This window comes from Moschus berezovskii, chromosome 5, assembly GCF_049115385.1.
Source record: "Moschus berezovskii isolate FMDL1 chromosome 5, NW_MosBer_1.0, whole genome shotgun sequence".
Classification (NCBI taxonomy): domain Eukaryota; kingdom Metazoa; phylum Chordata; class Mammalia; order Artiodactyla; family Moschidae; genus Moschus; species Moschus berezovskii.
This window is the reverse complement of record NC_142464.1, coordinates 12,408,906-12,433,932: the sequence shown is the minus strand read 5'-3', so window position 1 is coordinate 12,433,932 and position 25,027 is coordinate 12,408,906. Positions and strand designations below refer to the sequence as shown.

At 37.9% G+C, this 25,027-nt stretch overlaps 1 protein-coding gene and 1 long non-coding RNA gene across 5 annotated transcripts in view; one reads left to right on the top strand and one right to left on the bottom strand.

Moving 5' to 3' along the window:
* The window catches only part of MYOZ2 (myozenin 2), a 41,644-nt gene extending 24,102 nt beyond the window's left edge, over nucleotides 1-17,542 (top strand). The window contains exons 4-5 of one of the 3 annotated variants that reach the window (XM_055434152.2): nucleotides 9,278-9,461; nucleotides 16,904-17,542. In XM_055434152.2, coding sequence (XP_055290127.1) covers nucleotides 9,278-9,461; nucleotides 16,904-17,138 — 419 coding nt within the window. In that variant the 3' untranslated portion in view covers nucleotides 17,139-17,542. The remainder of the gene's footprint in view (nucleotides 1-9,277; nucleotides 9,462-16,903) is intronic. The other 2 variants (XM_088836148.1, XM_055434153.2) reach the window with 2 other exon arrangements.
* The window catches only part of LOC129561527 (uncharacterized), a 78,033-nt gene that overhangs the window by 34,071 nt on the left and 18,935 nt on the right, over nucleotides 1-25,027 (bottom strand). Inside the window, exon 4 of one of the 2 annotated variants that reach the window (XR_008687026.2) lies at nucleotides 17,355-17,482. The exons of the other annotated variant lie outside the window; for it this stretch is intronic. This is a non-coding gene — a long non-coding RNA (uncharacterized LOC129561527). The remainder of the gene's footprint in view (nucleotides 1-17,354; nucleotides 17,483-25,027) is intronic. 2 annotated transcript variants of the gene reach the window in all.

The following is a 25,027-nucleotide window of genomic DNA, read 5'->3' as shown; positions in this document are numbered from 1 at the left end:
TCCAGGCCAGAATCCTGGAGTGGGCAGCCTTTTCCTTCTCTAGGGGATCTTCCCAATCCAGGGATCAAACTGGTGTCTCCTGCATTGCAGGTGGATTCTTTACCAACTGAGCTATGAGGGAAGTCCAAAAAATAAGTAAACGTTTATTCAAACCAGTACATGCTATTTGAAGTACTGTTAGATTTTGAAATATTAAATCAGAAAAATTATCTGCTCTACTAGACAGTATCTTTCCCAAATAACTTAAAGCAAATACCTTTAAGTTTTTCCTCAAGAGTTATGTATACAGTAGATCTATAAAATTTTCAACTACTTTTATACTGAAATTAGCAATGCCTATGTCATATTTTTGTAAATTAAATGGTAAATTTATCAAGAGTACTTCTGAGGAAACTTCTCAAATAGCAATAGTGTTTTTGAAAATATATAAGTAAAATAATTGTATAATATTAAATCTTATTTAAAAGTAAGTTGAATGTCAGTCACTGATGGGCTTAGATTTATTAGGACATTCTTACAGAAAACAATGAGAAAAGCTATTGATAGACATAATAAAGTAATATTGAAGAAAACCAAATACACAATTAGAATACATAGAATTCTGAAGTAAAGCATTGTAATAAAATTCTCAAATAGCTTTCAAATAGCATTTTTTATGACAGAAGAACAGGCAACAGGTTCTATACATACAACATTAAGCTCATGTGGCAAAAACAAACTTTAGAATCTGATGGGTCTGGGTTCAAAACCTGCTATCTTTTTTTTTTGGTTGAACAGATTTTCTTTTAATATGACTGTATACATGAACAACCCAGAATAGGAAAAAAACTCCAAATTAATGGTTCAACATATTACAGCTGTTACTAAAGACGATATGCTGGGATTTTAAGAAAATAGTCCAGTAAATGAACTATCCTTGGTGCTGTTGCTGCTGCTAAGTCACTTCAGTTGTGTCCGACTCTGTGCGACCCCATAGACGGCAGCCCACCAGGCGCCCCCGTCCCTGGGATTCTCCAGGCAAGAACACTGGAGTGGGTTGCCATTGCCTTCTTCGGAATCATCCCTAAATGAATCTAAATTCAAGCCCTCTTTTAATAAAAACACACTATAGTGGCAGAAGTTTACCCTTTTTTCCAATACTCCATAATAAAAACACGTGTTCCCTCAATGTTCTCTCTCCTTTAGTATTTAGTTACTAGTAGTCTCTCAAATGGTAAAAGTAATTGAATTTATATAATCAAATGAAAGTGAAAGTTTGTACAGCCAAGCTCAGAAGCAAAAGTGAAGAAGGATGAAGGGTAAAAGCTGACGGATGCCATGCAGAACATGTACCTTCACGGAGGTGTCCTGGGTGCCAAACACAGTCAACATACCATCACTTTTTCATTGCTCTTATATGAGCAAAATCAAGTTATTCTTACTTTTTATTTAAAGACATAATAAATCTTTATCCTGATCAGGTAAGGCAAAAGTAAGTTCCATCACCACTGGGGACAGCAGCAATAAAGCTGCTGGATCCTTTCATCCATGCCCACTTTACTACTGTACGGAGAATGAAAATAAATCTCTTTGAGTCTGTTTCTTCGATCTGTAAACTAAAGAAAATAAATCTCACTGCACATGGTTGTTGTGAAAATTAAATGTGAGAATGTGAGTATAGTCCCTAATATGCAATAAAATACTGAGTCAAAATTTATCCTTTCCTTACTCATCTTTATATACTTAACACATAATAGACTACATATATTTTCTTTTAGCTTCAACCAATATACTGCAACTTCCTGCTATCTAATGTGTGGAATGGTAAGGTTTTTTGATAGGAAGAGAAGACATATAGAAAAGTTTATGTTGATTCAATCTGGTACTTCCATTACTAAGTTAAAATTTTTATTATGAATCAATAACCATCGATTATTATGAATTGATGGTGTGATCACTTACCTAGAGCCAGGCATCCTAGAGTGTGAAGTCAAGTGGACATTAGGAAGTATCATTACGAACAAAGCTACTAGAGGTGATGGAATTCCAGCTGACCTATTTCAAATTCTAAAAGATGAAGCTGTTAGGTGCTGCACTCAATATGCCAGCAAATTTGGAAAACTCAGCAGTGGCTACAGGGTTGGAAAAGGTCAGTTTTTGCTCCATTCCCCCAAAAAGGTAATTCCAAAGAATGTTCAAACTCTTGCACAATTGCACTCATTTCACATGCTAGCAAAGAAATGCTCAAAATTCTTCAAGCTAGGCTTCAACAGTACATGAACCAAGAACTTACAGATGGTCAAGCTGGATTTAGAAAAGGCAGAGGAACTGGAGATCAAATTCCCAACATTTGCTGGATCATAGAAAAAACAAGAGAATTCCAAAAAAACATCTACTTCTGCTCCATTGACTACTTTAAAGCGTTTGACTGTGTGGATCACAACAAACTGTGGATGATTCTTCAAGAGATGGGAATACAGACCACCTTACCTGCCTCCTGAGAAATCTGTATGCTGGTCAAGAAGCAACAGTTAGAACCAGTCATGGAACAATGGACTGGTTCAAAATTGAGAACGGAGTACATCAAAGCTGTATACTGTCTCTCTGCCTATTTAATTTATATGCACAGGACATCATGCGAAATGCCTGACTGGATGAAGCATAAGCTAGAATCAAGATCGATGGGAGAAATAGCAATAACCTCAGATACACAGATGACACCACCCTTATGGCAGAAAGTGAAGAGGAACCAAAGAGCCTCCTGGTGATGGTGAAAGAGGAGAGTGAAAAGTTTGGCTTGAAGCTCAACATTCAGAAAACTAAGATCATGGCATCTGGTCCCATCACTTGATGGCAAACAGATGGGCAAACAGTGGAAACAGTGACAGACTGTATTTTCTTGGGCTTCAAAATCACTGCAGATGGTGACGGCAGCCATGAAAAGACGCTTTCTCTTTGAAAGAGAAGTTATGACCAACCTAGACAGCATATTGAAAAGCAGAGACATTACTTTGCTGACAAAGGTCCATTTAGTCAAAGCTATGGCTTTTTCAGTAGTCACGTATGAATGTGAGAGTTGGACCATAAAGAAGGCTGGGCGCTGAATAATTGATGCTTTTGAACTGTTTTGTTGAAGACTCTTGAGAGTCCCCTGGACTGCAAGGAGATCAAATCAGTCAATCCTCAAGGAAATCAGTCCTGAATATTCACTGGAAGCACTGATGCTGAAGCTGAATCTCCAATACTTTGGCCACCTGATGCAAAGAACTGACTCACTGGAAAAGACCTAGATGCTGGGAACGATTGAAGGCAGGAGGAGAAGGGGGTGACAGAGGATGAGATGGTTGGATGGCATCACCAACTTGATGGACATGAATCTGAGCAAGCTCCAGGAGCTAGTGTTGGACAGGGAAGTTTGGCATGCTACAGTCCATGGGGTCGCAAAGAGTCAGGCATGACTGAGCAACTAAACTGATTATAAACTATGAAATTTCAGAAAGAATAAAAAAGTTCTACCCTCAAGGAATTCATAGACAGGGACACAGAACAAATGTCCATGCTATATTTGTAGTCTCATTTTCTCTCTGTCATACAAACTTCAGTATCATACGTATATTATATTTACTATCGGGAATAATCTATGTATATTTACACACAAACACATACATATATTCAACTATATATATATATATATAGAGAGAGAGAGAGAAATTTTGGGAGTATAAATTCATATAGCACTTAAAGTTTAAATATTTAATTATTAAATTTTAGGGCATGTCTGTAATATAGACTAAGAAAAGGGAGCATTTCAAGGTTATTAGATGGCTTGCAATGAAGCAAGAGTAATGGGTCCTTCCTTCTTGGTTGATGAGTTGAAAAGTACAACATATCCAGAGTACAAACTATAGATTATCCAAATTTAGCAAAGGCTACTATGAAAGCCCAAGCAAGAAATGCACAGGGCCCGAACCAGGTATGGAAATGAGAAGAGACAATTCGCTAGAACAGTTACTTCCCAGTGTTCTGTTTGCAAATCACTTGCATTAAATGTGTAAGCCATATCTGAGACCTCCTGTCTCTGAAGGGAAGAATCCATTATCAACATTTTAAGTAGGTGCCCATGGTGATTCAGAAACTGCAAAGTTGAGAAGCTTATTTAATAAATCCTTAAGTATAACTGGTAATACTTAGTGATTTGTTATGGGAATAAAAGATTGTTTAGGACAGTGCTTCTGTTTTAGATATCTAAGAATAGTGATAATATATGCTAAGATGATCGATGTACAGAAAGAAGCAGAATGTATTGGAAAACATCTGCATGTAGGTCTAGACAGATTATAAAGGATGTCGGGGGTATAGTAATTTTGATGAATGTAATAGTGGCTGAATAGAAGGGTATCAAGATAAAAAATCTTGGAATCATCAATATATCAGTTCAGTTCAATTCAGTTCAGTCGCTCAGTCGTGTCCGACTCTCCGCGACCCCATGAATCACAGCACGCCAGGCCTCCCTGTCCATCACCAACTCCCGGAGTTCACTCAAACTCATGTCCACAGAGTCGGTGATGCCATCCAGCCATCTCATTCTCGGTCGTCCCCTTCTCCTCCCGCCCCCAACCCCTCCCAGCATCAGAGCCTTTTCCAGTGAGTCAACTCGTCGCATGAGGTGGCCCAAGTATTGCAGCTTCAGCTTTAGCATCAGTCCTTCCAATGAACACCCAGGATCGATCTCCCTTAGAATGGACTGGTTGGATCTCTTTGCGGTACAAGGGACTCTCAAGAGTCTTCTCCAACACCACAGTTCAGAAGCATCAATTCTTTGGCGATCAGCTTTCTTCACAGTCCAACTCTCACATCCATACATGACCACGGGAAAAACCATAGCCTTGACTAGACGGACCTTGGTTGGCAAAGTAATGTCTCTGTTTTTTAATATATTATCAAGGTTGGTCATAACTTTCCTTCCAAGAAGTAAGCGTCTTTTAATTTCATGGCTGCAAACAGCATCTGCAGTGATTTTGGAGCCCAAAAAAATAAAGTCTGACACTGTTTCCACTGTTTTTCCATCTATTTCCCAAGAAGTGATGGGACCTGATGCCATGATCTTTGTTTTCTGAATGTTCAGCTTCAAGCCAACCTTTTCACTCTCCTCTTTCACTTTCATCAATTTTGAGTTCCTTTCTGCCATAAGGGTCGTGTCATCTGCATATCAATACATAGGTCACAATTAAAGCCAAAAATATAAATTAAACTTCAACCAGTAACGCTGAAGAAGCTGAAGTTGAACGGTTCTGTGAAGACCTACAAGACCTTTTAGAACTAACACCCAAAAAAGATGTCCTTTTCATGATAGGGGACTGGAATGCAAAAGTAGGAAGTCAAGAAACATCTGGAGTAACAGGCAAATTTGGACCTGGAGTATGGGATGAAGCAGGGCAAAGGCTAATAGAGTTTTGCCAAGAGAACACACTGGTCATAGCAAACACCCTCTTCCAACAACACAAGAGAAGACTCTACACATGGACATCACCAGATGGTCAACACTGAAATCAGATTGATTATATTCTTTGTAGCCAAAGATGGAGAAGCTCTATACAGTTAGCAAAAACAAGACCGGGAGCTGACTGTGGCTGAGATCATGAACGCCTTATTACCAAATTCAGACTTAAATTGAAGAAAGTAGGGAAAGTCACTAGACCATTCAGGTATTACCTAAATCAAATCCCTTATGATTATACAGTGGAAGTGAGAAATAGATTTAAGGGACTAGATCTGATAGAGTGCCTGATGAACTATGGACAGAGGTTCGTGACATTGTACAGGAGACAGGGATCAAGACCATCCCCATGGAAAAGAAATGCAAAAAAGCAAAATGGCTGTCTGGGGAGGCCTTACAAATAGCTGTGAAAAGAAGAGAAGTGAAAGGCAAAGGAGAAAAGGAAAGATATAAGCATCTGAGTGCAGAGTTCCAAAGAAAAGCAAGGAGAGATAAGAAAGCCTTCCTCAGAGATCAGTGCAAAGAAATGGAGGAAAATAACAGAACAGGAAAGACTAGAGATCTCTTCAAGAAAATTAGAGATACCAAGGGAACATTTCATGCAAAGATGGGCTCGATAAAGGACAGAAATGGTATGGACCTAACAGAACCAGAAGATATTAAGAAGAGGTGGCAAGAATACACAGAAGAAGTGTACAAAAAAGATCTTTACAACCAAGATAATCACGATGGTGTGATCACTCACCTAGAGCCGGACATCTTGGAATGTGAAGTCAAGTGGGCCTTAGAAAGCATCACTACGAACAAAGCTAGTGGAGGTGATGGAATTCCAGTTGAGCTATTTCAAATCCTGAAAGATGATGCTGTGAAAGTGCTGCACTCAATATGCCAGCAAAGTTGGAAAACTCAGCAGTGGCCACAGGACTGGAAAAGGTCAGTCTTCATTCCAATCCCAAAGAAAGGCAATGCCAAAGAATGCTCAAACTACCACACAATTGCACTCATCTCAAACGCGAGTAAAGTCATGCTCAAAATTCTCCAAGCCAGCCTTCAGCAATATGTGAACCGTGAACTTCCAGATGTTCAAGCTGGTTTTAGAAAAGGCAGAGGAACCAGAGATCAAATTGCCAACATTAGCTGGATCATGGAGAAAGCAAGAGAGTTCCAGAAAAACATCTATTTCTGCTTTCTTTACTATGCCAAAGCCTTTGACTGTGTGGATCACAATAAACTGGAAAATTCTGAAAGAGATGGGAATACCAGACCACCTGACCTGCCTCTTGAGAAACCTGTATGCAGGTCAGGAAGCAACAGTTAGAACTGGACATGGAACAACAGAGTGGTTCCAAACAGGAAAAGGGAGTACATCAAGGCTGTATATTTTCACCCTGCTTATTTAAGTTATATGCAGAGTACATCATGAGGAACGCTGGGCTGGAAGAAGCACAAGCTGGAATCAAGACTGCAGGGAGATATATCAATAACCTCAGATATGCAGATGACACCACCCTTATGGCAGAAAGTGAAGAGGAACTAAAAAGCCTCTTGATTAAAGTGAAAGATGAGAGTGAATAAGTTGGCTTGAAGCTCAACATTCAGAAAAGTAAAATAATGGCATCTGGTCCCATCACCTCATGGGAAATAGATGGGGAAACTGGGGAAACAGTGGAAACAGTGTCAGACTTTATTTTTTGGGGCTCCAAAATCACTGCAGATGCTGACTGCAGCCATGAAATTAAAAGACGCTTACTCCTTGGAAGGAAAGTTATGACCAACCTAGACAGCATACTAAAAAGCAGAGACATTACTTTGCCAACAAAGTTCCGTCTAGTCAAGGCTATTGTTTTAACAGTGGTCATAGTAAAGTTGGACTGTGAGGAAAGCTGATCGCCAAAGAATTGATGCTTTTGAGCTGTAGTGTTGGAGAAGACTCTTGAGAGTCCCTTGGACTGCAAGGAGATCCCACCAGTCCATTCTAAAGGAGATCAGTCCTGAGTGTTCATTGGAAGGACTGATGCTAAAGCTGAAACTCCAATACTTTGGCCACCTCACGGGAAGAGTTGACTCACTGGAAAAGACTGATTCTGGGAGAGATTGGGGGCAGGAGGAGACGGGGACGAAAGAGAATGAGATGGCTGGATGGCATCCCGACTCTATGGACATGAGTTTGAGTGAACTCCGGGAATTGGTGATGGACAGGGAGGTCTGGCGTGCTGTGATTCATTGAGTTGCAAAGAGTCTGACACGACTGAGTGACTGAACTGAACTGACTGAACTGAAGCAGAGTAAAGCAGCCTGCTGAAGAGACTGCCATTTGATACTGGAGACAATCAGAAGAAAATTAAATTACTACAAACAAATAGCTCCCTATTGGTGGAATTATCAAGAGTTTTTGAAAAAGAGGAACTAATTTTTAGTGTATAGAAAGGTCAGGCATGGTTTAACATAATAAAACAGAAAACATTTTAGAGAAGAGCATCACAGAAACCTAAAAGTAGGAGTGACTGCATAGTAGAGGTTTTCCTATGGCAGAAGAGAGAACTATTTCAAGGAGATAACCAGGTAGTAAGGTAGTATAGCTGGAAAGTAAACAGTTCTGCCTTTGAAGCCTGAAGAATGTCACTTAATGTATGTGACAATGGTTTCACATTTATGCCAGGAATTGTGTGATTGTTAAATGATACTTACAGAAAATTTCTAGCTCCTGTGAGAAGAATAAATAGAGGAGGTAAGACTGGTAGCAGAAAAGTTAGGTTAGAAATCCTCAGGAACAAAGTAAACAAAGGATAGGCACATCAGGGAATAAGAAGGGCCTGACGAAGAGAGTGGTGACAAGCTACTTCACCATTTTGAAGCCTGAACATTTTACAGGCCACTCAGCAATTTCAGGCTTCCCTGATGGCTCAGAAGGTAAAGAATCCATCTGCAATGTGGGAGATCTGGGTTCGATCCCTGGGTTGGGAAGATTCCCCTGGAGAAGGGAATGGCTACCCACTCCAGTATTCCTGAGTCTTCCCTGACAGTCTCGTGGGTAAGACTCCACACTTCCAAAGCAGCAGGCGCTGGTTCGAACCCTGGTCGGGGACTAAGATCCCATATGCAAGGACAAAAAAAAAAAAAAAAAATTGGGCTTCCCAGGTGGCATTAGTGGTAAAAAAAAAAAAAAAACTGCCTGCCAATGCAGAGACATAAGAGATTTGGGTTTGATCCCTGGGTCACGAGATGCCCTGGAGGAAGGCATGACAACTCACTCTAGTATTCTTACCTAAAGAATTCCATGGACAGAGGAGTCTAGAGGGCTGAGGTCCAAAGAGTCAGACACGACTTGAAGCAACTTAGCTGCATGTAAGCACGCAGCAATTTTAGACAGTCAACACCTGAACATTACCTATAAAGAATCAGCTCCCAGGGGAGGGAGATATGTCTTTATTGATATTTCCCCAGAACCTAGTTTCTAAATTAATGCAGTAACTGTGGTATATAAAGCCTAGTATAAATTAATGTAAGGTTCACAATTAATAGTTTCACTGAACAAATATATACTATGATAGTTAAGGAAGAAATTAACTGTATAATTTGGTAAAATGAAACACTAAGTGGTTTCTTTTGAAAATTCCATAAATTTAAAGGGATTTAAAAATGTCTAACGCTGTCAGACTACTCTTTTCTGAGAGATCATAAAAAGAATGCATTCTTCATAATCTACCCCTGCATGAAAAATTAAACATGGCAAAATGCTAGGTGGATTTAGTAACTCTAAGGTACTCTGTGTTTACTTATTCTTGCAATATTTTTCCAAAGGATATTCTGGACCACTGAAGGAAATTCCTCCTGAAAGATTCAACACAACAGCCGTCCCTAAGTATTACCAGTCGCCCTGGGAACAGGCCATTAGCAATGATCCGGAGCTTTTAGAGGCTTTATACCCTAAATTTTTCAAGCCTGAAGGAAAGGCAGAATTGCCTGATTACAGGAGCTTTAACAGGTAATTCAATTACCCTGGATGACACTTCAACATGCAATACAAAGGCTGTTATATCACGGTATGGAGAACTGAATCCCCTAGTAGGAAAAAAAAAAAAAAAAACTACAAGCAATATATAATATCTCTGCCTAGGCAAAGACTCATTTTTGCACTATTACTAATATGGTACATTTTTAGTATAAAAATGAAGGCTATGAATCACAAACTATCACTGTTATAAGATCATCTCCAACATTTTAAAAAGCCATTTTAATATTGATTTCTAATGTGAAGGTTGATATAAGTTTATATGTTGCTCCAAACAATCTTGTTAGTCACTACATAGATGACAAACTGTAAAAAATCATTTTAAGTCAGATCTGTGTTCAAAGAAATTATATTATGGGAATTACAGAGACGCACACTTATTTTTTAGTAGAATATTCCAAATCTTTCAGTGGAATTTTTTGCTTTTCTAACTGAACAAAACTTGAAACTATTTTCAGTGATCTTAAAAATCTTACAGTCTCACACTTTGAATGCTTAACATTTCTGTTAAAAAGTTTACTTTGTGTTCGAAGGCAATAAAAATTTAAACAAACAGGATACAGTCTCAAATGGTGCCAAAGAAAAGAAAATTCTGCTTTTGAAACAACAATCTTTCACTGAATAAATGGTAGGAGGTAGGAGATGGGTGATGAAATGGACAGGAATGTTTTCATTTACAGAAGAAAGTGACCCACAAATTAAGAGGGAAAAACAAAACATACTGAACGAAAAGGGAAAAGCTAATTGCACTAAATACCAAACTCAAATATTGGATTTCAGTGGCAGAGGAACATTTCTTTCTTCATTTAATTCAGAAAAAACAAATAAAAGAATAAAAGTGATTTTTGGAATTAATAAATACAAGGTTAATTGACCAAAATCACCCTAAATCTGATAATGTTAAACTCCAGCCTCTTGTATCCAATGAATAACAATATACTCTTATACTCCCTTGGATGTGTGGCTTGTGCAATTGCAGGGGGCCCCACAATTAAAAAGGCCATAGCTGATTTAAACTTTTGCTTTAATGTTTGAAATTCCTAACAAGCTTTAAACAAAGAGTCCTGAGTTTTCATTTTGCACTGTGCCCTACAAAAGTGTTTAGACCAGATCCCAGGCTCTAAATTTTACTTTAAGTTCCTCTGTATTCAGGAAAATGTTCCCTTAAAGTAACTATCTTAGTCCATGATGTGTTCCCCCGCACCCCGTTTGTATTTCTCTCTTTTCTTGTTTGTGAGTTCACTGAAATTAAGACCTACTACAATCTTTCCATCTTTGAATTCATAGCACATAGCAGAGTGTCTAGATATAATCGGGCTTCCCAGGTAGCGCTAGTGGTAAAGAATCTGCCTGTCAATGCAGAAGACACAGGATATACGGGTTTGATCCCTGGGTCAGGAAGATCCCCTGGAGGAGGAAATGGTTACCCACTCCAGTATTCGTGCCTGGAGAATTCCATGGACAGAGGAACCTGGCGGGCTATAGTCCATAGTGTCGCAGAGTCGGACACGGCTGAAGCAACTTAGTGCACACACACACACACATACATTTTTTGTATGAGTAAATGAATGAACAACAAATGAACTAACTATAGGTTTATAATGGTGAATTTTGAATATGACAAAACATTGTCTTGGACATCTTGAACATCCAAGAATATGAAGTTTTACTTATGCAGTGACTCAAATTTGACTCTTAATGACTCTTCAATCCACTAAATCAAATGACAAAATGTGGGACATTAAATCACTCACTTATATAACAGATGTGATTCCTTAATATACTGTGCTACTTAGAAACGATCTCAGAAGGCCCAATACTCCTTAAGAATTATGTCCAAGGGATACAACAAATGGTAGTATAGAAGAGCAGGCTTCAGTGAGCCTGAATATCTGGGTTTAAACTCTGATTCTATACCTTATTAGGTGGGTGACATTGGGTAAGTCATTTAACTATTTGTGTTTCCGTTTCATCTATTAAAAGGGGATAGAAAAATAATCAACTCAAATAGTTGTTTTAAGAATTTAATGAGACAACCATGCAAAGCCTTGGTACTCAAAGTGCTGGTTAGAAATGAAGAATCTCAGGACACATACTAGATTGACTGAATTAGCATCTGTAGCTTAACAAGATCACAAGGTGATTTCCATACTAACAGAGCAGGTGCACAGCACTCTGTTGATAAATATTAGCTTTCATTATTACTATGCCTTCTGAAGTTTAATGATCACAAAGCACCTGACTAATAATTTAAATTCTTAAAGTTCTTTTCCTAACCAATCTCTCTCACCCCCAGAGTAATGGTTTTAGGTCCTGGACATGAAAGACTATACTGATATGATTGCTGAAATCCTGCATTAGACTGAAGTTACTGCATTACTCAGTGATCTGTTGTTATCCATACTTCCCACAGCGATTTGGGGAAATACTGTAAGAGGCCAGCCATCTTGAGAACAGATGCAACAGAAAGTAAAACACACTGTTCTTCAGAAGAAGAAAAAAAAAACACAAAAAACTAGAGGACAAGAAAATTATGGGCCAATAAGACATGAGAACTTCCCTGGTGGCTCAAAGAATCTGTCTGCAATGCAGGAGATCCTGGTTCAATCTGCAGCTCAGGAAGATCCCCTGAAGAACGGAATAGCTACCACTCCAGTATTCTTGCCTGGAGAATTCCATGGAAAGAGTAGCCTGGCGGGCTACAGGCCATGGGATAGAAAACAGCAGACACGACTGAGTGACTGACACTTTCACTTATGGTAAAGAATTTGCCTGGAATGTGGAAGACATGGGTTTGATCCCTAGGTTAGGAAGATCCCCTGGAGGATGGCATGACAACCTACTCCAGTATTCTTGCCTGTAGAATCCCCATGGACAGAGGAGCCTGGCATGCTGCAGTCCAAGGGGTTGCAACGAGTCGGACACAGCAAGACATGAAATTCTATACTACTATTGCATTGGCCAAATCTGCATTCTTTCCGTTTTTTCTGTAACACCTTATGGAAACCCTAAAGGAGCGAAGTTTTTGGCCAGGCCAATGTATGACACACTTACATGTGCTATAGCCATCATTGAGGTCACCTATCTACCCTGTGGACACTGAAGATTTTATCTGGCCCTCTTAGTCTTTTTCCCCAGGACTATTCCTGTCATCACTTTTTGGTGGCTTAAATGATTCCCTGAACTCTCAGCCCTTTGAAGTCCTTGACTGTACTGCTTTAAAGAATCTCTCTCTCAACCCCATCTTAGTCACTACTGACTTTCCTTAAAGCTTGCCATTACCAATATCTATGCTATTTATGCTGCTTAGCCACTTCAAGTCAGGTCTGACTCTGTGTGACTTCATGGACTAAAGCCCACCAGGCTCCTCTGTCCATGGAATTCTCCAGGCAAGAGTACTGGAGTAGATCACCAGACCCTCCTCCAGGGGATCTTCCCAGCGCAGGGATCGAACCCACGTCTTCTGCATTGCAGGCAGATTCTTTACCACTGGGCTACCAGGGAAGCCCACCAATATCTACATCATCTTCAAAATTTAAATTTCAAGCATCTCGCTACCACATTTTATCTTTAATTTTTTCATTTATTATTTAGTTCAATAATGCTTCAGGTCCACACATCAAAGCCATCTCATTTTTCAAAGCCCATCATTCATTTCCTCCTTACTTTACTAGACTCCAAAGTCCCTTACTATTATCATCCAGAAATTAAGATATTCAAGATCACAGGTGATTGAGCTTCAAAGAAAATCAGATCTCTTCTAGGCTTTAAAATGATCTCCACAATACTGGAGAATTTATCGTCCTGCCAATTCCATTGTCCAAATGTTTATAAGGATCGTCTAGGCAAAATACATTAAACAATTATGTATATTGAGCAAGGTACAAAGATATATCACAGAGAATTCCAGTCCTCTTGGAGCGTAGTCTGATAAGAAATTAGGCAGACAGACTATTGAATATAATGAAAGATGGAAAATGAGGTTACAGGGAGGTAAAAATAGAGTTCATGGAAACTTAGGGGAGAAACAGTTTATTTTGGCTGTGGGAGATCAGGGAAAGCTTCAAGAATAAAATTAAATATCAAATACTTAAATATAAATTACTTAAAGAACATACTTAAAACTTAAAGGGGATTTAGGCATGTTAGTAATGATGGTCAGAGCACTCCAGGCAGAGAAGAATGAGTGAGTAAACGCAATGACGTTGCAGACCACAAGCAGAAGCTGCTGCTGCTGAGTCGCTCAGTTGTGTCTAACTCTGTGCGACCCCATAGACGGCAGCCCACCAGTCTCCTCTGTCCCTGGGATTCTCCAGGCAAGAATACTGGAATGGGTTGCCACCTCCTTCTCCAACAAGGAGAAGAGCAAGCAGTATATCAGTTTGACTGGAACAAAGACTACACGAAAGTGTATCGGGTAAAACTAGCAGGACTGACCTTTCCACTAAGATGGCAAAGTCATTTTTTTCTACACACACACACCCGAAACCTGTTTCTCCTTGCTTTCTACCAGCGAGCTACTGAAATGCTAAACCGAGAAATAATCCTTGATTTTTACATTTCCCTCACAATTTTCATCCAATTTGTCAGCATATCCTGTTGACCCTACTTGTAGAACATGTCCTGAAACCACCCACTTCTTCAAGGAAAACACCTGAAATCTAAGCTGCCATCATTTCTCACCTGAATTGGTACCATATCTCCTCTTCTTTCATTCTTGTCCACCTATACTTATTCACACAGTAATAGGTGCCAGGGTAATGTTTATTAAAATTTTCTCAGGTTACAACACTCCTGCTTTTGTTGTTCAGTTGCTCAGTCCTCTCCAATTCTTTGCAACCCCATAGACTGCAGCACGCCAGGATTCCCTGTCTTTAACCATCTCTTGGAGCTTGCTCAAACTCATGTCCATTAGGTTGGTGATGCCATCCAGGCATCTCGTCTCTTGTTATTCCTTTCTGTTCCTGCCTTCAATCGTTCCCAGCATCAGGGTCTTTTTCTAATGAGTCAGCTCTTCACATCAGGTGCCAAAGTATTGGAGCTTCAGCTTCAGCACCTGTCCTTCCAGTGAATATTCAGGACTGATTTCCTTGAGGATTGACTGATTTGATCTTCTTGCAGTTCGAGGGACTGCAAGTTCAAAAGTTCAAGTCTGCAAGTCCACAGTTCAAAAGCATCGATTCTTTGGTGCTCAGCCTTCTTTGTGGTCCAACTCTCACATCCACACATGACTACTGGAAAAACCAAAGCTTTAACTAGATGGACCTTTGTTGGCAAAGTAATGTCTCTGCTTTTAAATATGCTGTCCGGGTTGGTCATAGCTTTTCTTCCAAGGAGCAAGCGTCTTTTAATTTCGTGGCTGCAGTCACCATCTGCAGTGATTTTGGAGCCCCCAAAATAAAGTCTGTCACTGTTTCCATTGTTTCCCCATCTATTTGCCATGAAGTGATGGGACCAGATGCCATGATCTTCGTTTTTTGAATGTTGAGTTTTAAGCCAGTATTTTTACTCTCCTCTTTCACCTTCAGCAAGAGGCTCTTTAGTTCCTCTTCGCTTTCTGCCATAAGGCTGGTGTCATCTGCATATCTGAGATTATTGACATTTCTCCCAGCAATCTTGATTTGGGCTGTACTTCATCCAGTCCAGCGTTTCTCATGATGTACTCTGCAGAGAAGTTACATAAGCAAGGTGACAATATACAGCCTTGATGTACTCCTTTCCCAATTTGGAACCAGTCTGTTGTTCCATGTCTGGTTCTAACTGTTTTTTCTTGACCTGCATACAGGTTTTGCAGGAGGCAGGTCAGGTGGTCTGGTATTCCTATCTCTTGAAGATATGTTGTGGTCCACACAGTCAAAGGCTTTAGCGTAGTCAATGAAGCAGAATTAGATGTTTTTCTGGAATTCTCTTAATTTTTCTATGATCCAGCAAGTGTTGGCAATTTGATCTCTGGTTCCTCTATCTTTTCTAAATCCAGCTTGAACATCTGTAAGTTCATGGTTCATGTACTGTTAAAGCCTGGCTTGGAGAATTTTGAGCATTACTTTACTAGCATATGAGATGAGTGCAATTGTGTAGTAGTTTGAACATTCTTTGGCATTGCCTTTGGGAATGGAATGAAAACTGACCTTTTTCAGTTTTCAATGGCTTCCCTTCACACTTAGAATGAAATCCATGTTCCTTATTGGACAAAATTCCACATAATCTACCCCTCTGTCCTCTCTCCCTTCTACCATCCCCCTCACTTACCTGTCTAGCAACATAGGCTTTCTTTCATTTCTGAAAAGGTCAAAATTATTTCTGCCTTAGATTCTTTGCATTAGCTACTCTTATCTAAAATGCTGAAGTGCTTCTGTTATATTGTCCATGGCTAACTTCTGACCTTCAGATGGCAGTTTAAATGTCACCTCTTCAGAGAAGTCTTTTCTCCCTATCTAGTCATTCAGTTATGCTCTATTGTATCACCCTATTTTAAATTTCTCACAGCTCTTATTACTGAATGTTTGTCTGTATGTTTAGTGCTTTATTAAAAATTTATTAAAAACTAAAAATTATTATTTTTATTGAAATATAATTAACTTACATGTTTATTTTTTTATCTCTTTCAATAGAAATATAAAACCTTACACTCTGACTACATTGCTCACTGCTATATGTCCAGCATTTAGAAATGTGCCTGGCACTGGATGAATAATTAATGGCTAAATCAAAGAAAGCTAGACTGTTATATGACATCTTGAATGCCAAGATAAGGAAGGTGGACTTTCTTCAGATGAGCAGAAGGATTTTGATGTTTTTGAGGCAGAGGTAGAAAAATGCAAAGATATATATATTTCTTACCCTCAAAAATTTATAATTCACAGATGACCCAAACCAAATAATATTCTGAAAAACAGAAGCTGACAATACCAAATGCCATATTATTAATAGATGCACTGTAAGACTAACATAAAACAATCAGTTCTATAGGAATTTGGTTAAGAAAGGGAGTGAGGGCTTGGGGTAGTTAGGGGGAGGTTAAAATTTAAAGGCCACAGGATATATACAGGTGGAGAGGAGGCACAGAGGAAATACCTTTTTTTTTTCTCCCCCAGAGGAAATAAGCAAATGTAACACTGTTAGCAAAGGCAGGAAGGCAAGAAATGTTTGTTATGATGACTCAGCGTCCAGGGAACAAAATAGTTCATTCCAAAACTAAGAGTACATACAAAAGGTCTTTACACAAATTCATTATCAAATATGTTTTATCATAAAGGCATGGTCCTTGAATGGAAATGCTTATTTCAGAGGTCAAAAACTGAAACCCTACTAAGACTATAACACAACAACATGCCCATAAGATAATGCATTGTTTTCTATTTTCTGGCAAATAAATTTGAATATTAATTTATTCTTTTTCTTTTCACTCCTCACAGAGTTGCCACCCCATTTGGAGGCTTTGAAAAAGCATCAAAAATGGTTAAATTCAAGGTTCCAGATTTCGACCTACTACTTCTAACAGATCCCAGGTTCATGGCCTTTGCCAACCCTCTTTCCGGCAGACGGTCCTTTAATAGGACTCCGAAGGGATGGATATCTGAGAATATTCCTATAGTTATAACAACTGAACCTACAGAGGATAACACCATACCAGAATCAGAAGACTTATAAAAGAAAGTTGTATGTGCAACAAAAACCTCTGAATATAAATGTTGCTGTATTATTATTCTACTTACTGGCAAAGCCACTAACACTCTTCATTATTAGCAATAATTTAATAGCAATTTAGCAATTTTCCTTTTATGGCATTTAATTTCAATCTCAGATCAAAATCTAATAAACAATTCAAAATCTTATTTAAAAAAAAAAAGACAACTTTTAACTCACTTGTCTTTACTCATAATCTTGTTACCGCTTGGTTAAACAATCCGGTCTCCACACTGGGAAAGTCCAGAAAAGTTACTGACAACAAAGGGTTTCATCTTTGTTGCCTTTAATAAAGTTTTTAGATGGATCTAGAATCAAAATACAGTGCAAAATAGTTAGATTAATTCAGAGTTTTATTTAAGGGATGAAAGCTATAGACGTTGATATACAAGATTATTGATGGAGAAAAGGGTTGGGTTCTTCTTTTCTGACAAGCTTCCACGACAAAATAACTTGTGTAGATGAAGCCTTCTCAATAGTCTTTCTTAAAATTTCAAATTTCTTAGAACTTTGAAACTGCTTTGTATTTTTCAACGTGCTTTGAATCATCAGATAATTATTCCAGATGACAGTTTCCAGAGTTCAATTGGGTTATTATTGTTGTTTAGTATTAAGTCAAGGATATGGAGAGAAAATGACTCAAAGAATGTCATACTATTGTAGTTTTCATGACCAAGGTATACTTGAATTCAAGTTCTACAAATCCTAATGTTGTGTGTTGTTTAGGTTCAACTTTATGAATACATTTTTAGAAGAGTAATAACAAGATACATGCTAATAGACATATAAATAAGTATGTGTATGAGGGAGAGAGACAGTGTATAATTTGAATTAGCAGCCTTCTCTGTTGAATCTTTAAATTCTGCTCAAATCCTTAAGCTCTAGGGAGTATATGCCATAAAACAAGAGCATGAAATGGAAGAAGACAAGAGCATTTGAATATAATACAGCACATTTCTGTCATAAATATATGAAAATATTGGTATAAAAGACTCAAATTAATATAAAGTTATAGGTATATTTTAAAATATGATTGAATATACAACATGGAGTTGGAAAAAAATAAATACCAATTCTTCCCATTTCAATTCAGTTAAAAATTCTGTGGTAGATGTTTATATCAGAGAAGAAATGTCTCAAACACAGAAAACTACCTACCAGATTAAGTGTAGGAGACTGGAAGAAGGAAAGTGCACAACAGAATAATGAAAATGCCATGCAGCAACATCGCATATTTATAAAAGTATGTAATGCTGAAATTGGTGGTTGTTTTGATGATCTTCAATCTTGAAAGCAGGGAAATTTTATGAAAAATGCAATCTCTAGAAAGGAACAATATCAATATATCTTATTTATACATATTATCATTTTAGGGAATTTATTTTAAAAAATCTTTAAGATATTTTAGTTTTATTTATGTTTTGGTGTTTACCCATTTCACTTATTTTTATTTAATTTTTTTTTGGCACACCAAGTGGGCTTGTGGGATCTTAGTTCTCTGACCAGAGATTAAAACTGGGCCCTTGGCAGAGAAAGCACAGATTCCTAACCATTGGACTGCCAGGGAATTCCCCGGTTACCTGTTTTAAAATAACGATGTTGGCATCTGAAAAAGACTCTAGATATCAGAGAATCTTCATGCTTTTTTTTGTTTAATCTTTTAAAAAAGAAAAAGAATTAGTCCTGTTCTATTATGTATTTTGATGAAATGGTTTAGTTCTTTATTAGCAATTCAAAATGCTACTATTTTTCATTACACTGAAATTTTATTATGTTATTGTAATTATCTCAAAGTAGTTAAATTCTATGTTCAGTGTCACCACTCTGACAACCACCAAAAGGGGATCAGCAATTAAATATGTTAGCTATAGAACAGTATTCTCTATTTCACAAAGGAAAATTTTAAAATTTTTAAGTATTTTTTTAAATTGGTTAGAAAATAATGGAATATAATAACCCTCTGCTCACTATTGTATTTCTTCCTTTCCTGGGAAGTGTCTATTAATTCTAATTCAGTTGTCTGACACCTTTAGAAATGCCAAATTTCACACTCTGGTTGCTACACGAAAGGAATTTTGAATGGGTTTTTCACTGACCTGAAAAGCAGCTAAATCTTCCTAAGTCTGAAGAAATATGATAGCTTTTTCAGAACAGTGAAAGACTGTGGCATTTTTTTCCACCCATACTTGTACATATGGAAAATGAAACAGAAGAGAAAAAAAGTTAAAAGGAATAAAAATAACATTTGCTGATGGACTACTAAATGCCAGGCACTATACTCACTACTTAACGGTGTAATGAGTATTTTGAAAAAAAGCCTAACAAAGGCTACTTAATGTGTATTTTAAAATATTATATTTATTTATTTTGGCTGTACCATACCACACAGATCTGCAGGATCTTAGTTCCCCAACTAGGGACTGAAGCCAGCCCATCGCAGTGAAAGCACTGTGTACTAACCACTGGACTGCTAAGGAATTCCCTGTATTTTTAACATCATTTTATTTTTGTGATTATCCTGTGAGAACTGTATTATAAATAATCTCCATTTTGTGTTAGAAAAGTGAGCCTCAGGGAACTAGAGTGACTAGCTTAATTCTAGCTTCAAAGTGGAAGAACTTGGTGAGTCTCAATCTAAAACATATGCTCTAAGAACTCTTAATCCATAACTTCCCCTTCAAAAATAACTTCAACCTTAAAATTATTTTATTACTAGACAGAATAATAAAAAAAAATCTCCATCATATTAACTTTGGGAAAATGTATCTATAAATACAGTAATTTTAGAGTCACACATTAAGTCATTCAGGCACTCATAATCATAAAAAGCTAAACTTTCAGATTTTCAAACAAGCATGGTTAGTTATGAATTTTTTTTTTTTAGTTGTGTAAACCTCTTTTTGTAATTCCATGGACTGTACCATGAAATCGTTCTCCCCCCTCTCCCCGGTAAGGACAAAGAAGGGAGAAAGAAGAGGAAATAAAGAGGACAGAAATACAAAACACTAATACCCATAAGGCTGAATGAAATCTAGTGTAATAACACACGAAACATATTCATTTAAATGAAAATATTTTCTACTTTTCAAAACTTTAGAAGAATTTGTATTATACTGTTCAATAGACTTCTGGGTCATAAAATTATATCTATTTTATTTGGCCAATTTCTTGATCAGCTGGTCAACTGCTTTCTGGATAATACTAGAGCTACATTAACAACTAGACCAGTGTTCATTCTTGGCTTTTAATCCTTCACTCCCTTCAATCATTTCTCAAGGCCAATACTTTCCATTTCTTAACTCAATATTTGAAAGGACTTGATAATTTAAAGTAATTATTGGTTATTACAAAATCAAGGCAAATATGGAAAATAATTTTTAGTCAAAATGATCACTTACTGCATCCACTTAAAATTTCACATTTTCTAAATAGACTCATTTATAAATGTTTTAGCAGAAATGGAAAGAGCCAATTACTTTCACAAAGGCTGATGTGGAGCAAAATGTCCAGTCAGTGAGAGTGAAAAGTACATCCTGAACTTTCCAACTCAGGGCACAGCTGTACCAGCAGACTTATTAATTCAGGAATTTCCTCACTCTGCTGCTTATGCAAGATAAAACTTACATGACATCACTGCAGTTTCTCAGCCACAACTGCTTTTTATTAAGCTTAGCTAAGTGTTGCTCTGAATGCTCCTTTTCTTATGAAAAATACTTTCGACCTCCACGAGCTCTATTCTGTAGGAAGAAGGGCAGTTTACTTTCTATGAAAGGTGGAAGAATGCCAGGCTTTTGCCAAAAGAACAAGCAAGGGGAATCTATTTCAAACTAACTGGTCAAAGCACTTCACAAATACACAAAAGGATTTTTAGAAAACTATAGTGCTTTACAAAGTTTAACTTTTCAGAGCTAAGAAAAAAGCAAAATTGTAAAATTGCATAAGAATTTCAATAGCTGAAGATGATCTATTATTAGGTTAAAAAAAGGTGTGTCCCTATTTAAATTCCTTAAATGAAAGAACTAGATTTCAACTCAGGATACAAACCTCCCCTGACTTCTCAATATAATGTGATTTCAACAGGAAGATTTGGTGCATATAGGCAAAAAGCAGGTGGCGGGGAAGCTATTTCTAAGAGGTTATAGTTCAGATTCAAAATGAATGTGCTTATTATTCTGGATTGTGTAATATTTTGAAACACATTTCAACAACAACTTAGGCAGTGTAGGAGATGGAGACAGTTCAGGAAACAGAACCGGAAAAAGTCAGAAAGAAAAAAGGTAAATTCTGCTGATTTGGTAAAGAAGAATTGGTATAGAAGCTGCAGCACTAGTAAAATAAAAGAACAGGGGGAAGAAAGGAATGCCAGAATGAAGTAGGCTGAAAAGAAATAATTGCACTATTCTATGGTTTCTAGAGCTTTCTCCTCACTCCTTTCGAAGTAGTTTTGTCCTATGTATATCAATTGTCTAATATGAACTGTCACCTAAATAGATACTCTCATTCATTTTTTTATCATCACTTACTTATAAACTGTATATAAAAAAGCAGTTGCATTGAAATGTGCCAGCTGTTTGCTGACTTATCACTAATTAATAATATAATCTCAAGCAATTTACTTTACTCTGGAATTTTCTCTGTTTCACAGGCCACTTCTGCTTAAGATCTTCCCTGGCCACCCTTACTTAAAAGAGCACACATATAACCCCTTATTGTGCTTTTGTTTTTCTTTATAACCCTTATTACTTCCTAACATAATTTATTAGTCTGGGTCCTCTGAGAAGCAGAAACCAAGATGCAGTTAAGTCTGTAACAATTTTATTAGGAAAATGGGGAGACAGGTCAAAGAAAGGCTGGGAGAGACCCAAGGGACCTCAGGTGGAAATATATGGATATGTTCTAGACTGCCTGAAAGTCCAGGGAGGATTCAGCAAGGTTATTGGAAGATCTGCAAGCCAACGTCATCTGCAGAAGGGTGTTTCTCAGCAACATGTCTGCCTTGGGGTCACTATCATGGTTACTCACTGGCTGGGAGCACACTGTGAAAGGCAGACTCAGCACAAATGCAGTGATGAAAATCAGAGTAAGAAGAACTGGGGCTCTCAGTCAACTACATTGTTTAAGACCCACAAGTTGTAGCCGCCACACACAATATATTTACCCTTTTATTATTTATCTCACCCACTGGAATGAATGCTCTGAGGATAGAGACTGCCTTTTTTATTAGCTGCTGTAACCTCTATGCCTGATATATAGTAAAGAACAATAAAATTTTTTAAATAAATAAATTCATCTTAATTATAGGGGTAATTAGCTATTAGGGAGGAGAAGGGGACGACAGAGAATGAGATGGCTGGATGGCATCACCGACTCTGTGGACATGAGTTTGAGTGAACTCCGGGAGTTGGTGATGGACAGGGAGGCCTGGCGTGCTGTGATTCATGGGGTCGCGGAGAGTCGGACATGACTGAGTGACTGAACTGAACTGAGTAACAAAAAATTATCAAGACTACACAGTAAGAAAGCAAAGACATTTAGAATGAAGTTAGATTAGGTTACACTGGAACTGCTTTGGGATAAATATATTTGACCCTGATTTAGAAGTAAAATATGTTGGAGCAGTGAGTATATTAAACATATGTGACTATTTTTTAGGATAAGCATTAACGTCAACTCAGCTCTCAGACTCCAAATTGCAGTCAGGATAGACTTTTTAGGATCTTGCTAAAACAGTGCAATTTCTTGTGAGCATTCACATACTTTGTAGGTCACTTGAAAATTTAAAAAAATCAATATGATGGATATTTCTCTCAATCAATATACCCTATCTCTTTTAGAAACTACATTATACAGCCAGAAAGGAGTTCCCAAGGACAGATGGCTACATAACCCTTCATTTTTAAAAAAAACTAAAATGACTTTTCATTCATGCACCTGCTTGGAATATTTCAAATCATGAAGTACGTAGCCCCTGAATTCTAATGTTTTGGCACAGTCATCTCTGTAGTACAATGAATAAAAACATTCACCCCAAAGTCCTTTCTCTGCGGAGTTTCCACGTTGCGTAAAGAATTGAGGCAATTGAGAGTCATAAACAGGGAAAGGAGCTGATTCCTCTATGAGCTGATGCTAACATAATGGAAAACTTACCTAAATACAATCAACCTGAAATAACTTTTTCTTCTTTTTCAACTTATCTTGAAAAATCAGGACTACTTTCCAAGCTTAACTTTAAACTCAGTACATAATATCTATTTTACCTTACTTCTACCTTTATGAGAAACCAGAGCTAATGAAGATTCTAACCAACTTGCCTCAGGTTGCAGGTCTCCTGCAAGGCTGCCTTCTGGGTCAGCTGAGCACTCTAGGCTCGGCTGCTATTTCAGAACATAAAGTCAAAGGCAAACACGGACCACATTTATTCAAGAAACATTCTTTACTTCTGATATATAGAAAGGGATATGGATATAATTTATGATTATTACAGTAAGTTTCTTCAAAAACTCACCAAAATCTATTACAGAGACATTAAACTTAAAATACTATAGACAAGGTGATGGCAACCCTAAAATCAATATGTTGAAATCCTAACTCCCATATGATTAGTATTAGGAGGTGGAGCCTTTGGGAGGTAATTAAATGATAAGCGTGTAGTGCTCATGAATGGGATTAGTATCTCATAAAAGAGACTCCACAGAAGAACTGTACAAAAAAGATCTTCACGACCAAGATAGTCACGATAACGTGATCACTGACCTAGAGCCAGACATCTTGGAATGTGAAGTCAAGTGGGCCTTAGAAAGCATCACTACTAACAAAGCTAGTGGTGGTGATGGAATTCCAGTTGAGCTATTTCAAGTCTCGAAAGATGATGCTGTGAAAGTGCTGCACTCAATATGCCAGCAGATTTGGAAAACTCAGCAGTGGCCACAGGACTGGAAAAGGTCAGTCTTCATTCTAATCCCAAAGAAAGGCAATGCCAAAGAATGCTCAAACTACCGCACAATTGCACTCATCTCACATTCTAGTAAAGTCATGCTCAAAATTCTCCAAGCCAGGCTTGAGCAGTATGTAAACGTGAACTCCCAGATGTTCAAGCAGGTTTTAGAAAAGGCAGAGGCACCAGAGATCAAATTGCCAACATCCGCTGGATCATGGAGAAAGCAAGAGAGTTCCAGAAAAACATCTATTTCTGCTTCATTGACTATGCCAAAGCCTTTGACTGTGTCGATCACAATAAACTGTGGAACATTCTGAAAGAGATGGGAATCCCAGACCACCTGACCTGCCTCTTGAGAAACCTGTATGCAGGTCAGGAAGCAACAGTTAGAACAGGACATGGAACAACAGACTGGTTCCAAATAGGAAAAGGTGTACGTCAAGGTTGTATATTGTCACCTTGCTTATTTAACTTCTATGCAGAGTACATCATGAGGAAAGCTGGGCTAGAAGAAGCACAAGCTGGAATCAAGATTGCTGGGAGAAATATCAATAACCTCAGATATGCAGATGACACTACTCTTATGGCAGAAAGTGAAGAAGAACTCAAAAGCCTCTTGATGAAAGTGAAAGAGGAGAGTGAAAAGGTTGGCTTGAAGCTCAACATTCAGAAAACAAAGATCATGGCATCTGGTCCCATCACTTCATGTGAAATAGATGGAAAAACAGTGGAAACAGTGTCAGACTTTATTTTTTTGGGCTCCAAAATCACTGCAGATGCTGATTGCAGCCGTGAAATTAAAAGACGCTTGCTCCTTGGAAGGAAAGTTATGACCAACCTTGATAGTATATTAAAAAGCAGAGACATTACTTTGCCAACCAAGGTCCGTCTAGTCAAGGCAATGGTTTTTCCCGTG